This window comes from Mauremys mutica, unplaced genomic scaffold (genome assembly GCF_020497125.1).
Source record: "Mauremys mutica isolate MM-2020 ecotype Southern unplaced genomic scaffold, ASM2049712v1 000891F_np12_obj, whole genome shotgun sequence".
NCBI classification, from domain to species: Eukaryota; Metazoa; Chordata; order Testudines; family Geoemydidae; genus Mauremys; species Mauremys mutica.
In genome coordinates this window covers 89,111-103,788 of record NW_025423068.1, presented here as the reverse complement: position 1 = coordinate 103,788, position 14,678 = coordinate 89,111, and the positions used below count along the sequence as shown (strand labels likewise).

The 14,678-nt window shown below is 49.6% G+C and overlaps 1 protein-coding gene across 1 annotated transcript; it reads right to left on the bottom strand.

The window, feature by feature from the left end:
* Positions 1-13,132: 13,132 nt before the first annotated feature.
* Positions 13,133-14,372, bottom strand: LOC123357653 (zinc finger protein 211-like; the record flags this gene model as incomplete). The annotated part of the gene is made up of 2 exons (XM_045000741.1): positions 13,133-13,755; positions 13,924-14,372. Coding segments are annotated over 2 exons (846 nt in total), but the record flags the coding sequence as incomplete, so codon positions are not given.
* Between the last annotated feature and the right edge of the window lie 306 nt (positions 14,373-14,678).

Here is a 14,678-nt window from a genome sequence, read left to right as displayed (position 1 = left end):
ATAATATATTCTCAGTCTTATTTTCTATCCCCTTTTTAATGATTCCTAACATCCTGTTTGCTTTTTTGACCGTCTCTGCACACTGCGTGGACATCTTCAGAGAACTATCCACGATGCCTCCAAGATCTTTTTCCTGACTCGTTGTAGCTAAATTAGCCCCCATCATGTTGTATGTATAGTTGGGGTTATTTTTTCCAATGTGCATTACTTTACATTTATCCACATTAAATTTCAATTTACTTCATAAACATCTTATTAACCAACTAACTGAACATATTGAACAGTTTATACTTCTCACACCTAACAGTGTTTGTCCTCCAGATGTGTTTACAGGTGTTGAGTTGTGGGGGAGAGAGGCCAATTCATGTCTCTACCCCCCCTTTCATAGTTTCTTCCAATTGGCTAGGAAGTACCTTTGCTAGGATGTGAGTCAAGCAGTGCCCATTGTCGCTGTGCTATCTCGGAGAAGTCTGCATTGTACATGGTTCCTGGGATAGTCCTTGGGAGTGTGGATCCCTTTAATGGGCCAGCAGCGAGTCTGGCTCCTCCATTGTCACACCTGAAAGGCTGGTGGTGGGCATTTCCCAACCTCATCTCAGTAACACACACAGAGCACAACTTCCCAACCAATGCTAAACACACAATCCAACACAATATTAAGGTTCAACAGACCAAGACTTTTGAAATGATACCTCACCAGGCAGACTTTGTACAAACCGTATCATCATTATAGGAGAGCAGTGAATATGGGGTTTCCAGGGTGCTGCTTTGAGCACAGCGAGCCACACCTGGGCTGACATAGCAATGGAGACGTACCCTTAGAGTCCATCTCTCCTGGGATAAAGATGGCAGCATGGCTGGCCTGGACCATCTGACGTGGGCTCATGAAGCTAAAGCTGAGAGGCTAAAAACTGTGGGGCAGATATTTGTGTTCACACTGAAGCCTGGGTTCGGAAACCCTCACCCCTCGTGGGGTCTCAGAGACTGGGCTCAAGCCCATCTGTCTGCACTGTAATTTTATAGTCTTGCAGCCCAAGCTGCATAACCCTGAGTCAGCTGACCCGGGCTTTGCGACAGGTGCCCTGGGTGTGTTAATCGCAGTGCAGACATAACGTTAGGCTACGTCTCCAGTGCAATGAAACACCCACGACTGGCCCATGTCACATTAATCAGGGTCATGCGGCTTGGGCTGTAAAGTTGCAGTGTCCGTGTCTCGGCTCAGGCTCAGTCCCCTGCTCCAGGAGCCCAGAAGGTTGGGAGGGAGTTTAGCAAGTGGAAATGGTAAAACCGTAGTGGAGTATTACCCTGGACTCATGGCATTTCTCCATCGGTCTGTCTGCTTTGGGGCAGGGACAATAACACGTCCTGCTGCATTCGTTATTTCAAAGGGCGGTTTAGGATTTTCATTCTCAGACACAGTGCACAAAACAGGACTCAACCCTCGGCATAAACTAAACGAGCTGCCCACAGATTCTGGCAGCCACAATGAGCATCTGGTGTGAGAGCTCAGACCTGCCCCTGTCCCAGAGGGAGGAGGTCGTCTGAGAGGGGACTGGACCACTGACCTATCAGCTCCTAACTCCCAAACTTTCAGTAACTCTATCCTCAGTGCCTGTGAGCGTAATTTAAACCATAAGAAAAACCACACTAGGCTAGACCGAAGGTCCATCTAGCTCTGAATCTTGTCTTCTGACAGCAGCCAATACCAGGTGCCCCAAAAGCAACTCAGTAAGGTACCACTGGAACTTAAACCCAGGATCTCCTGTATACACAACAGGGGTATTAGCCAGCTAAGCCATGGTGCCTACAGCTGCTGAAGGGATCATGTCTGCACACACCTGACTCTCTGCCAACCTCCATCTGGGCCTGACAAGCTTTGCTTGTGTTTGGATTCAGTAAAGCAGAGGAGCAGGGGAAGTTTTACTCCCAAGGTTCTTTGGACAGGTCTATACTACAAAATTAGTTCGGTGTAACTACATTACTCAGGGGTGTAAAAAATTTACCTCCCTAAGCAATGCAGTTATATCAACCTAACCCCGGTGCAGATAGCGCTGTGCCAACAGGAGGGCTTCTCCCATCAACATAGCTTGGGGAGGGGCTTGGTTAGAGAAGATGAAGAGAATAGGTGGTCCATGGCTCTTGCATTTGGGGAGGCTGGGTGTGAGCGCTGGAAGCTCCCTAGAAGTGGGGGGCCCATTGGTGCCCAGACCATGGCACTGCCCCCCCTTCTCCTCTCTCTGAGGCCCCACCTGTGCTCCCTCCTTGCTCCTGTTTGGCCACTTCCCACCCCCGCTCTTCCTCTTTGGCTGAGGACGGCTGATCCACCTTTCGCTCGCTCCTCTCCTCCCCCAAGGCCTTCCTGCCTGCTGATCGTGCCTCTCCACACCCTACCACAAGGTCTGCCCACCAGCCGCCACCTCCCTGACCCGTCCCTGCAACCCACCCTGCCCACCACCCACACCTCTCTGCCTCTCCCTTGAGACCTGCCCTGTCCATGTCTTTCTTCGGTCGTCTGTTGTTATTCCATGAAACATCAAGAATGGAATAAAAAGCTGAGTTTACTCCAGGGTGAGGAAAGAAAGGAGCCACCAACCCCCTGGCATTGCTGCTTTAGTTAAAGTGTTTTAACTAAACAGCTATTGAATGTCCTCCCTATGCCCCTTGTGTCCCCAGAGCACATCCATGCTAGCAGTTCTTGGATGGCAACAGAGAGCAGTGCACTGTGGGCAACTATCCCACTGTGCAACTGGCTGCAGGGTGTTTTGGGAAGGGTTTGCAATGCCTCACGGGCTGGTACAGCATCACATGATGCAGGTTTCTCTATCCCACCGTTCCATGGGCCTCTTACTAGATTACCAGCTGCTTTTCAACTGCGGTGTGGAGACTGTGTGTGTGTGGGGAGAGACAGTGTGTGTGTTGGGGAAGAGTGAGTGTGTTGAGCTAGGTAGGAGCGGATCATTATTATCCCTACTTGAAAGAGGGAGAAGCTAAGGCTGAGAAAGGAGAATTGACTTGTCTTAGGTCACACGGCCAGTCAGTGGCAGAGTTGGGAATAGGACCCAAGAGCCCTGATTTTCAAACTAACCATTGGATCTTGAATTTCAGACACTGAATGACCTGAATAAAGTGCTCTCAGATGAGCTCCAGACCAACAACAGTGCACAGGAATTATTCAGCAAGTATTTGAGGAGAACTGCAATGTTAAAGAGAATCATGAACTGCTCAGAGACCATTAATGTACAGAAGCAGCAAAATTCATCAAACATAGAACTGGTTCTGATTTATTTCCTTGGTCTTAAAAGAGACCAACAAGGACCTGAGTCTCCTCCCTGTCAATAACCCTCTGCTCAGCCAATCAGGGTAGAGACTGAGACTGAAGGTTCTCACCAGAGAGGCCAAAGGATGGCCCAGGTCACTAGTGGGGATCACTGCCCGAGCACTATTTCAGCCCCACATTTTTGGGTGGACCTCCCACAGTGGGAGCTGCAGAGCACTCCCCCGCAACACCCCCCCCTTCCTGGTATTGGGAGGAGAACAGGAGAAAGGACAAAAGAAGGAAGAGACAAAGAGAAAGGAGGGAGAGATGGATGGAGGAAAAGGTGAAACAAAAAGGACAAACCCTAATGTCCCTAGTGATTCTAAGGGACAAAATCCCATGTGTGCAATAAAATTCTGCCTCCTTAAGCTCGTGTTTTCCATGCCCAGAATTCAACTCTCACCAGATGGATCAGACTGAACAGGTTTCAAACCTCCAGGAGGCTCTTACCTTCTAAACAGGGACGGCTGTTTTCTAGTAAAATCACTACAAGGGAAGGAGAAAACTCGAAAGAGGTTCCTCCTGGCGCTCACGTCCGTGAACCCGAATACTCTCTCAGACCTCAAAGAGAGACCTGGAGAAGGAGACTTGCTGAAGCAAAGCCACAGGGGTCTCTGAGGTTTCTCTGGCCCCTCGCCCCGGTCCTGCCTGGCTGATGTCAGCATCTTTCTGTGAGGTCACCACCTCCCCACCACCTTGGACCAATAGTCCTGACAAAGGCCTTTGTGATGTCGCTGCCACACGCCTCCCTTGCTGTGCCAATGTCCTGCCCCTGGCCAGGCACTTTGGAGGTTTGAGCTACTCCCTGGGGATCACCCCACTCCAGGAGCGTTCGTTCTAGGCAGCAAGCCAGCTAGACAGGAAAACATCAGACGCTGCTCCCAATGCTACACTCAGATTTTCAGAAATGAGTCGACTTTATGGCCGGAAGAGACCATTAGAGCATCTAATCTGACCCCCTGCGTATCACAGGCCTCCTGTAGGACACAATAGAAGGTCAGGGTAGGGGGGCTGAGGAGGTGAGCGGGCAGGCAGTGGCGGGGGGCGGGCAGGTGAGCTGGCGGCTGGCCCCAGCTCACCTCCACTCCGCCTCCTCCCCTGAATGCCCCGCCTCGCTTTCCCCCCTCCCCCTGCTAATCAGCTGTGCGCGCAGGAAGCCTTGGAGGGAAGAGACGCTGTGTGGCGGCTTCGCGCTCAGGCCCAGCAAGGTGGAGACGGAGACGAGGTGAGCTGGGGCAGGGGGGCTGCCCGCACTGCAGCAGGTAACCCGGGGGGGTCAGGTGAGCTGGCAGTGGGGGAAGAGAGCTGAGGAGGTGAGCGGGTGGGCAGTGGTGGGGGGTGAGTATGCGAGCAGGGGAGGGGGGAACGGAGGTGAGTGGGGGGGCAGGTGAGCCGGGGGGGGAGTGGGGGTCTGAGGTTGCAAGCGGGTGGGCATTGGCGGGGGGTCAGGTGAGCTGGCGGTGGGGGAGGAGAGCTGAGGAGGCGAGTGGGCGGGCAGGCAGGTGAGCCGTGGGGGGTGGGGGACTGAGGGGAGTGGGCGGGTGAGCCAGCGGCACGGAACAGGGGGCTGAGGAGGTGAGTGGGAGGGGCTGGTGAGCCGGCAGCAGGGGACTGAGGAGACGAGCTATGAGTCGCTGGCTGACCTCTTCTGCTGATCTGATCTGGCTCCCAGCCCCTCTCCAAGGGGTGCAGCTGTCTGGAGGTGCTGCCTTCCACGCCTTCCTCAGTCCCACCTCATTCATTCAACAGGGCGACTGATTACCAAGTGGGGGGAAGATCTTATTCTACTTCTAGCAAAAAACCATTTTTCTTTTACCTTAACTATACTACCTTAGGGGCCCCCTATAACATATTAGCAAGGTTCATTACCGCTGTTTTGGTGGGACAGTGCTGGGGAAGGAGGGTTTGTTTCCACGGGGTGGGCGGCACTTGTGGGGGGATTGTTTCAGGGGGTGTAGGAGGATAGGGAACCACGGAAGATTTTGTTACGGCCTAGCTTAGGCAGTTTCGCTTTCTCAGCACCCGGTCATTGTAGGACACGGCCTGCCAGTTCCAGCCTGCCATAACCAGCTGGAACCGCTGCGTGGAAAGCCCCATGGCTGTTGGCCAAGGGGATGGCCCCAGAGGGTGGAAAGTCCTTATTGCATTATGTATGAGCTGGCTTGCTGCTGTTTATATAAATATGAGCATGCTTTGTGTTTGCTTTTGGACTCCGTACCAGGCCGAGCTCCAGGACGCTGGGTTCCCCGCCTCCGTGACAGCAATGCTTGGAGTCTCCATTGCAGGTGTGTCACTTTACCTTCATTAAAGCCAATAACTCACAGTGTGTGTGGGCCTCGTTCTTGCAGAGCACCCTGGGAGGGCCTACCGCTCCCATAGAACCTAACAGAAGGGAACTGGAATAGCTGAGGGAATTGATTCTATGACGTCCGATTAGCCAGTGGGGTAAAACCAAAGTCCTCTCTGCATGGCTGGTGTGACGTGCTTTAATAGTAAAGGACACCCAGCCTCGAGCTGTGACTGCCCTGCTCCAAGCAATTTATCCTGAATTGATACTCTCAGCAGTGTCCTGCTAGAAGCTGCATTGTTACAGGGGTCGTCCGGGATTACAACTGGGAACTCTCCGAAGCTCAGGATGCGCTTCCTCAGCTTGGGGAAGTATGTAACCGACACACCTCCAGGCTGTGGTGGTGTGTCCCAGCTAGTGGCACCAAGATCACTTAGAGGGAGAGATAAAACAAGTCTTCTCTACAGTCTTAGCTAGCAGCCAGGAGGCTTTTAGTTCATGTTGTGGAGGCCCATGCACTGAGTTCCCAGTTCGATCCCACCCACCGACAAGTCACTGACCCGGATCTGTCAGCGTAACAGACACAGCTGCCACCCCAAGAAGGAGAGAGCTGCCATGCCATACCCAGCCACAAAGAGGTGCCAAGCAGTGAGCTGACACCGTTCAGAGCTTCCTGTGACAAACTGCAAACTCTGGACAATAGCAGGGTGGTAGGAAGTGTTGCCCTCAAAGTGGCCTGGGCCAGAGCCCATGGGGGGCCCTGGGCTCCCCTGCCATCTGCTGCGTCCTTCCACCCCGAAGGACTGAAACCCTGACCATTAGGCAACATCCCCATGAGCAAAGGCCATCACAAGACATCTGTCTTCGAAAGTTTGCAGAGGATGCGGGAGCAGAAAGGGGAGAGAGGATAAGGGTGGCTCTTGGGAAGAGGGAGGGAGGGAGCCTTATGGGAATGTCTTGTTTACCTCCATCAACCCAATGATCAGCTCACTGATGCCTAGAATCTTCCCTGACGTGTTGTAATTGATTGGATCTAGGTTTTAAAACAGTTACCACATTTGCAGACGGAGAAATGTCAGGGAGTTGAGTGGAAGGCCATTGCAAGCTCAGCTAATTAGGCAATGGGGCTTATGCCCCATCTAACAAGCTCCTTAAACAATAGCTCCCAGTTTTCATTCGCATTGTTCTGTTTAGTGTTTTTCTCCAAAACACTTTTACTAAACCTTTGGGTCAGCTTTGGAAAGTTGGCCCTTTCAGTGCACCAAATATACATATTGCTGGTGGGGACTGCCCTCTATTGGTCATCAGAACGGCCATACTGGATCAGACCAATGGTCTAGCCAGCCCAGAATCCTGTCCTCCCACAGTGGTCAATGCCAGGTGCCCGCGAGAGAATCAACAGAACAGGGAATCATCAAGTGATCCATCCCCTGTCGCCCATTCCCAGCTTCCGGCAAACAGAGGCTGGGGACACTTCAAGAGCATGGTTTTGTATCCCTGCCCATCCTGGCTAATAGCCAAGGATGGACCCATCCTCCATCAACTTATCTAGTTCTTTGGTGGACCCTGTTATAGTCTTGGCCCTCACAGCATCCTCTGGCAAAGTTTCCCCAGGTTGACTGTGTGTTGGGTGAAGAAATACTTCCTTTGGTTTGTTTTAAACCTGCTGCCTATTAATTTCACTGGATGACCCCTAGTTCTTGTGTTATGAGGAGTAAATAGCCCTTCCCTACAGATCCAGACTAACACGGCTACCCCTCTGATACTTCCTTATTTACTTTCTCCAAACCTGTCATCATTTTATAGACCTCTATCCTAGCCCCCCCTTAGTCATCTCTTTTCCAAGCTGAAAACTCCTCTGTCTTATTAATCTCACCTCACATGGAAGCTGTTCAAGACCCCTAATCATTTTGGTTGCCCTTTTCTGTACCTTTCCCAATTCCGATATATCTTTTTGAGATAGGGGACCAGCTCCAGTATTCAAGATGTGGGCATACCACAGATTTATACACAGGCTATATATTTTTGTCTTGCTAGCCATCCCTTTCTTAATGACTTCCCGACATTTTGTTGGCTTTTTTGACTGCCGATGCACATTGAGTAGATGTTTTCAGAGAAGTATCCACAGTGACTCCAAGATCTCTTTCTTAAGTTGTAAGAGCTAATTTAGACCCCATCAGTTTAGATGTAGAATTGGGATCATGTTTTCCCATGTGCATTACTTTGCATTGATCCACATTGAATTTCATCTGCCTTTTTGCTGCCCAGTCACTCAGTTTGGTGAGATCCCTTTGTCACACTTTGCACTCTCTTTTGGATGTAACTAATTTGAGTTGGTTTGTATCATCTGCAAATGTTTCCACCTCACTGTTTACCCCTTTTTCCAGATCACTTAGGAGTATGTTGAACAGTGCTGGTCCCAGTACAGACCCCAGGGGGACACCACTATTTACCTCTCTCCATTCTGAAAATCCGTCCCTTTCTTTCTTGCCTTCGAACCAGTTACCTATCCCAGAGAGGACCTTCCATCTTATCCCATTTTGCTTCAGAGCCTTTGGGGAGAGACCTTGTCAAAGGTTTTCTGAAAATCTAAGTATACTATATCCACGGGATCACCTTTAGCCACATGCTTGTTGACTCCCTCAAAGAATTATAGTAGATTCGTGAGGCATGATTTTCCTTTACAAAAACCATGTTCATTCTTCCCCAATGTAAGCGGGGGCAGACTCACTCGGTGGCACCTCCTGCTGGTTGTCTTGGGAATTAGCTCTCCAGCCCTCAGAGCACCCTCTGCAGGCTGGTGATCCACCTTACCACAGCTTGCCCCGTTCCTCCCAGGACCCCAGTGACCCTTTTACCCTGGCAGTACCCCCTGGCAGTACCCCCCCAGTTCTGGGTCTCCCCCTCCCAGGGGAACCCCCACCCACTATCCCCACCTCACCTCACTCTTGGCTACTGCCCAGTCTCCATCCAGCCCCCGTTCACTGGGGCAGACTGCAGTATGAGCCACTCATCACAGGCAAAGGGGTTTGGACCTGCCGCCTCTGCTTCCCCCTGGGCTGCCCCACTGCAGCCCTGCACCTAGTCAGCCTATAGTCAGGCCTGCAGCCTGGGGCTTTCCAGGCCAGAGCTCCCAGCTCCTCTGGCCCTTCCCCAGCCCTGCTCCCACTCTAGGTGTCTTGCTTGGGACCCTGCAGCCAGGCCCTTCTCTCGCTACACGCAGAGGGAGACTGACTGGGCTCCTGGCTCACAGCCTCTTCTAGGGGCCAGCTGGGCCTGACTGGGGCATGGCCCCAGCTGAGCCTGCTTCCCCCAATGAGCCCAGGCTCCTTACCCCAGCCCCAGCCCTCTCCTGGGCGCTTCAAGCCCCGCAGGGCAGGAGCAGGTAACCACCCGCTACACCCGTTCACCGATGGGTCTAATCATTGGGCTCTACAATTCCACCCAATGTGCCTGGTACTGACGTTAGGCTAATTGCCAACTGCGTCTCTGGAGCCTTTTTCATACACTGCTCCAGCCAGGGACTAAAGGCCGCCCCAGACTTTCCCCTTCTCCCTTCTGGGAAATCAAGTTCAAGTTCTACAAGGAGCTAAAGAAGCCTCAACCCTGCATCTGAATTAATGTCACTTTTCTCACTGCCCCACACAAACAAATGTCATTTCAATCCCAGGTGAGTCCACTTCAGTCATTCCTCAGCCCCCTTCCTTCACCCTCCTGCCTTAGCTTAGGGCATTGCGCCCCCCTGTGGGCATTTCATGTCCCTCCTCAGTTTCACATACAGACACAATTTCCTTTGCTGTTCAACGAACAGCAAAACCTTTCTGTGTCTCTGGTCTGAGCCAGGGCATTCAACTCCATTGAAACCTTCTCTCCTGCAATGGCAACGGCCAGACAGAGGGGACGTAGCCACCTTCAGCCCTGAGAGTGAGATATTCACTCTCCTTTTTCTTCAAGCTGCTGTTGTTAGTCCATAAAACATGTATCATGGAATAAAAAGCTGCATTTACTCCAGGGTGAGGAAAGAAAGGAGCCACCAACTCCCCGAAAAATCTCTGTGCCCCAGAGAGAACCTGCCCCAGCTCAGTGGTAGAGTGTTTGACTGCAGATCAAGTGGTCCCTGCTTCAAATCCAAGTGCTCTCTAATAAGCTTTTTTTTTTTTTTTTGAAAAAAGGGAAAACATTTTGATTTCCATTCTCCATTATGTTCAGAAGCTCCACTACATGGGGATGCTTGAAATGAATGTAACATTCAACATTTCACTGTCCAAATGCATAAAAACCTAGCAAACCTGTCCATCAGCTGAAATCAGTTCCAATCCTCTAAGTGTCTAGTTTATGTTTTCATCAATTAAACAAAGGGATCAAATGAATGTACATTTGCAGATCCCTCTTCTTCAGGCTGTGCTGTGCAGAAGAACAAGAACCACATCCAGTTGGGGTTCAGGAGTCTGACGAGCAAAGGCAACTTGGTGCGGGCTAAAGTCACCAGCACTTTGGCTCCTTCCCATTCAACCAGCAGCTGGGCCCCCAGGACAAGGCATGAGAAGACGACAGTGGCTGTGAGCAGGAAAATAGCCACCAAGAAGCTGGCTAAAGCGGTCAAGATCCCCAGGGAGGTCACCATGCCCATGTCTAGAATGTACTGACTGCAGCGGGGACCAAAAAGGCAGAGAAAAGCCCTCAAAAGTTCTAAGTTGCCAAGCCCCAGAAGGTGATCAAAATCCTACCTAAAATCAAGACAGGATAAGGCTAAGGTCATCTCCAAAGCCAGGGCTAAGAAGGTAACACTGAGAAAGAAGTGGAGAGATTTCCATTGGGATGACTCCTGCTCCCCAATGGCTCTGTTATGAATCACCATGGACCACCCGGAGAGATCAAAGTCCTGCAGGACAAACAGCCCCATGGACAGTATAATGAAGTGGTGGCGGGTGGGGGAAGTGCTGTGTTTTGTGTAATACCTGCCAGGTGAGTGATGCAGCTGCCCATGAGCTCATTCTCTTCGATCTGCTTCTGCTGTTATTTCAGAGCCGGCACTAGCGGGAGTGTGTCCCTGTCACTTCACCAGCTCTAGAACAGGCTCTGTCTGCAGCCCAGCTCTGATTAATCCCACTTTTTAATGTATTCCTACCGCGATACTTTCCCATTTCTCTGCCTCATTCTAACATTCCGGTCAGAGACTGAATATGGGGAGGGATGGACTAATTTGTGTGACATTCGGTAAGTTGCCATCGTATGTGACTGAAACCTCTGCTGGAGGTGGGCAGGAGCCTGTTACACACATAAAATAGCTAAGCTTGACCAAACTACCTGCTACACATTCAAACCCTCCTGTACACACAAAACAGAAATTGGGGCTCTGAGAAATGGCAACTTTCCTTTAACACAGATCATTGTTTTCTGTACTTCCAGAGGCACTGAAATAGCAGCTGTTTAAAGGTAATGTGCTTCTACTTCATGATCAGCAGCAGAGCCTCTGTAAATTTACCACCCGTAGAGTTGATTGTTTCTAACTGCAGGGTTAGCCAGACCATTCAGTAACATTATCACTCTGTCTACAAAGCCTTTGGTTAGTGACGAATCATGAGACTTATCCCTCCCTGCTCTAATTCCACTGTGTCATAGGTTTGTTCCCCACTTTGAACTTTAGCGTCCACAAGATGGGGACCTGCATGGACTCCTCTAAACTAAAATCCTAGTTTAGATCTGGTAAAGCTGCCAACAGCCAAGTTTTTAGCGTCTGGCACACTTCCTGTTCCCCCAAACTTTCCCTGGGGAACACAGATCCAAACTCCTTGAATCTTAACACAAAGAGGGATTCCCTATCCCCCTTCCCTTCCCCTCCCCTAGTCCTTGGGAGAGATACCTTGATTCAAGCTTATTGAATCAAACAAAGAGGGATTCACTTTTCCCCCCTCCTCTTCCCCTGAAAATCCAAACAAGGGAAGAAATCAATCAAGTTCTAAAAAGAAAAGATTTTATTAAAAGAGAGAAAGTAAGTATACTATCTCTGTAACACCAGGATGAAAAATATACAGGGTCTAGCTTATCAACCTGGAGAGGCTTTCCCCTTCCCCTTCTTTCTCAGAATAATCAAAGTAACAGCAAACAGAAATAAAGATATTTCTTCAGCAAACATACAATTGCAAATGTAGAAATTAATTATAAGACTAAACCGCCTTTTTAATACTTCAGGAAAACTTGGAGAACTTGGAGATATGTCTGGCCTCTCTTAGATCCAAAAAGAGAACGGCAACCCCAACAAAGAACACAAACAAAGACTTCACTCCCCAGAGATTTGAAATTATCTTGTCCCTTGATTGGTCCTCTGGTCAGGTGTTCATCAGGTTACTGAGCTTGTTAACTCTTTAGAGGTAAAAGAGACCATCTGTTTATGACACACTGACTCCAGTGTTCTTTCCCCAGTTCTGGTTCCAAGAAAATAAACAAATTAAAACAACCTTCAGAACTAACATGCTGTGGGAAAGTGGAAATGTTGATAGCTCAAATAATTCAGTTTCTTCTGTGTCTTGTGTGTGTCTATCTGCTTTGTGTGTGTGACCAGTGGGCCTTTTTGTTTGCTCCTGGCAGGTTCAACCCTGTCAGATTTCTCTGTGGGGAGGGGCCAGAGAAAACAGACACCCTGGCCTTCCAGCTTGGGATTAGGCAAAGGAATAACAACCCTGTCCCAGAAAAAACAAAAAATGTTACAGAAACAGTGGTAGAAACAGTGATAAAGAAACTGGTAAATAATCACAGTGTCCAGGCTTGAAGTAATCGGAAACATAGAATTCAAAAAGCAAAGCTCAGGGGCTATTTGGGGTTTATTCTCTGAGCTTAGCCATGTGCTATAGCACAGGGAGCACTTTTGGAAGTCTCCCATCCCACAACGGAGGAAAGGAAAAGGATTCTTAGGTTCTAGCATGGATTGAAGGAGGATGGTGATGGGGAATAAGGGACTCCCTCTGATTTACCCTAACTATGTCTGTGGTTGCAACAGGTGAAATGACATTTTCCCCTATCCCTGCCCTGTTCCTGCTCTTTGTTATAGTTCAATATAGTTTAAGTGCAGAAATTGATAATAAAAATATCTGCTCCCCAGCACAATCTGAAGCAACATCAGAGCAACTGGGAATGAAACAATTTGTTCCCCAAGGGGGAACTTGATGACTAACAATTGCTGTGAAATGGGGGAACAGTATAACCGGGATGCTCAGGGTTTGTTTAGACTGGGAAAAGTGATGGAGTTTAGGTCAGGTCAAGGGGAAAGCTAATGCCAACCCCTGCACCTGGGCGGCATCTGCACTACAATTTTTTACATTAAGATCACTAACTTGAGCAGCCAACAACATGTACAGTCCTAGTGGATGTCAGGCACAGGTAGTTTTTGCCTCAGTGTAGCTTGTTGGGATCAAACCTCTCTCCCCCCACCTGGAGGGATGAACATTCCTGGCAGGAGGGACACACACTCCTACGACTCTAAAGGAAAGGAGTTGATAGAAAAGATCACAGGACTGACCCCAAAGAAGGATGAGCTGCAAAAGGCAGAAGCAGGCAACTGATCTGGTGGAGCTGAGAGACCACGGTGAAGATGGTACAAAAATAACTAAGTAGGAATGAGCAAATGTGATTTTTAAAAAAAAAAAATTTTGGCCAACCCTAGTCAAGGAATTGATTACAGTTCTCTCTCATGTGGCTTTTCTGATGTCTAATGAGGCTTGAGTGCTGTTTGAAGCTTTTCCTGCACTCAGAGCATGTCTAGGGCTTCTCTCCAAGGTGGATTTTCCTATGTCTGATAAGGTTTGAGCGCCGATTGAAGCTTTTCCCACACTCAGTGCACATGTAGGGCTTCTCTCCTGTGTGGATTCTACAATGTCTGATAAGGACAGAGCTCTGACTAAAGCTTTTCCCACACTCAGAGCATGTGTAGGGCTTCTCCCCTGTGTGGATTCTCTGATGTAAGATGAGGTCTGAATGATGAAAGAAACATTTCCCACACACAGAGCATCCATAAGATTTCTCACCCATGTGGATTTTCCTATGTTTGATAAGGTTTGAGCGCTGACTAAAGCTTTTCCCACACTCAGAGCATGTGTACGGCCTTTCTCCTGTGTGGATTCTTCGATGTTTGATAAGGGCAGAGCAGCGATTGAAGCTTTTCCCACACTCAGAGCACATGTAGGGCGTCTCTCCTGTGTGGATTCTCTGATGTATGATAAGGTGTGAGCTCCAATTGAACCTTTTCCCGCAGTCAGAGCACGTATAGGGCATCTCCCCTGTGTGGATTCTCTGATGTATGATAAGGTGTGAGCTCCGATTGAACCTTTTCCCGCAGTCAGAGCACGTATAGGGCATCTCCCCTGTGTGGATTCTCTGATGTGTGATAAGGGTTGAGTTCCGATTGAAGCTTTTCCCACACTCAGAGCATGCGTAGGGCTTCTCTCCTGTGTGGATTCCCTGATGTATGATAAGGGTTGAGTTCCGATTGAAGCTTTTCCCACACTCAGAGCATGTGTAGGGTCTTTCTCCCGTGTGGATTATTCGATGTGTGCTAAGTGCAGAGCGGTGCTTGAAGCTTTTCCCACACACAGAGCATGTGTAGGGCCTTTCTCCTGTGTGGATTCTTCGATGTGTGAGAAGGACAGAGCTCTGACTAAAGTTTTTCCCACACTCAGAGCATGTGTAGGGTCTTTCTCCCGTGTGGATTATTCGATGTGTGATAAGGGCAGAGCGGTGCTTGAAGCTTTTCCCACACTCAGAGCATGTGTAGGGTCTTTCTCCCGTGTGGATTATTCGATGTGTGATAAGGGCAGAGCGGTGCTTGAAGCTTTTCCCACACTCAGAGCATGTGTAGGGCTTCTCCCCTGTGTGGATTCTACGATGTGTGTTCAGGGTAGAGCTCTGACTAAAGATTTTCCCGCACTCTGAGCATCTGTGGGGCGCTTCTCCTGTATGGATTCGCTGATGTGAGATGAGGGCTGAACTATCGATGAAGCATTTCCCACACTCAGCGCATTCATAAGGTTTCTCACCTGTGTGGATTGTCTGATGTCTGATAAGGGCAGAGCTCCGATTGAA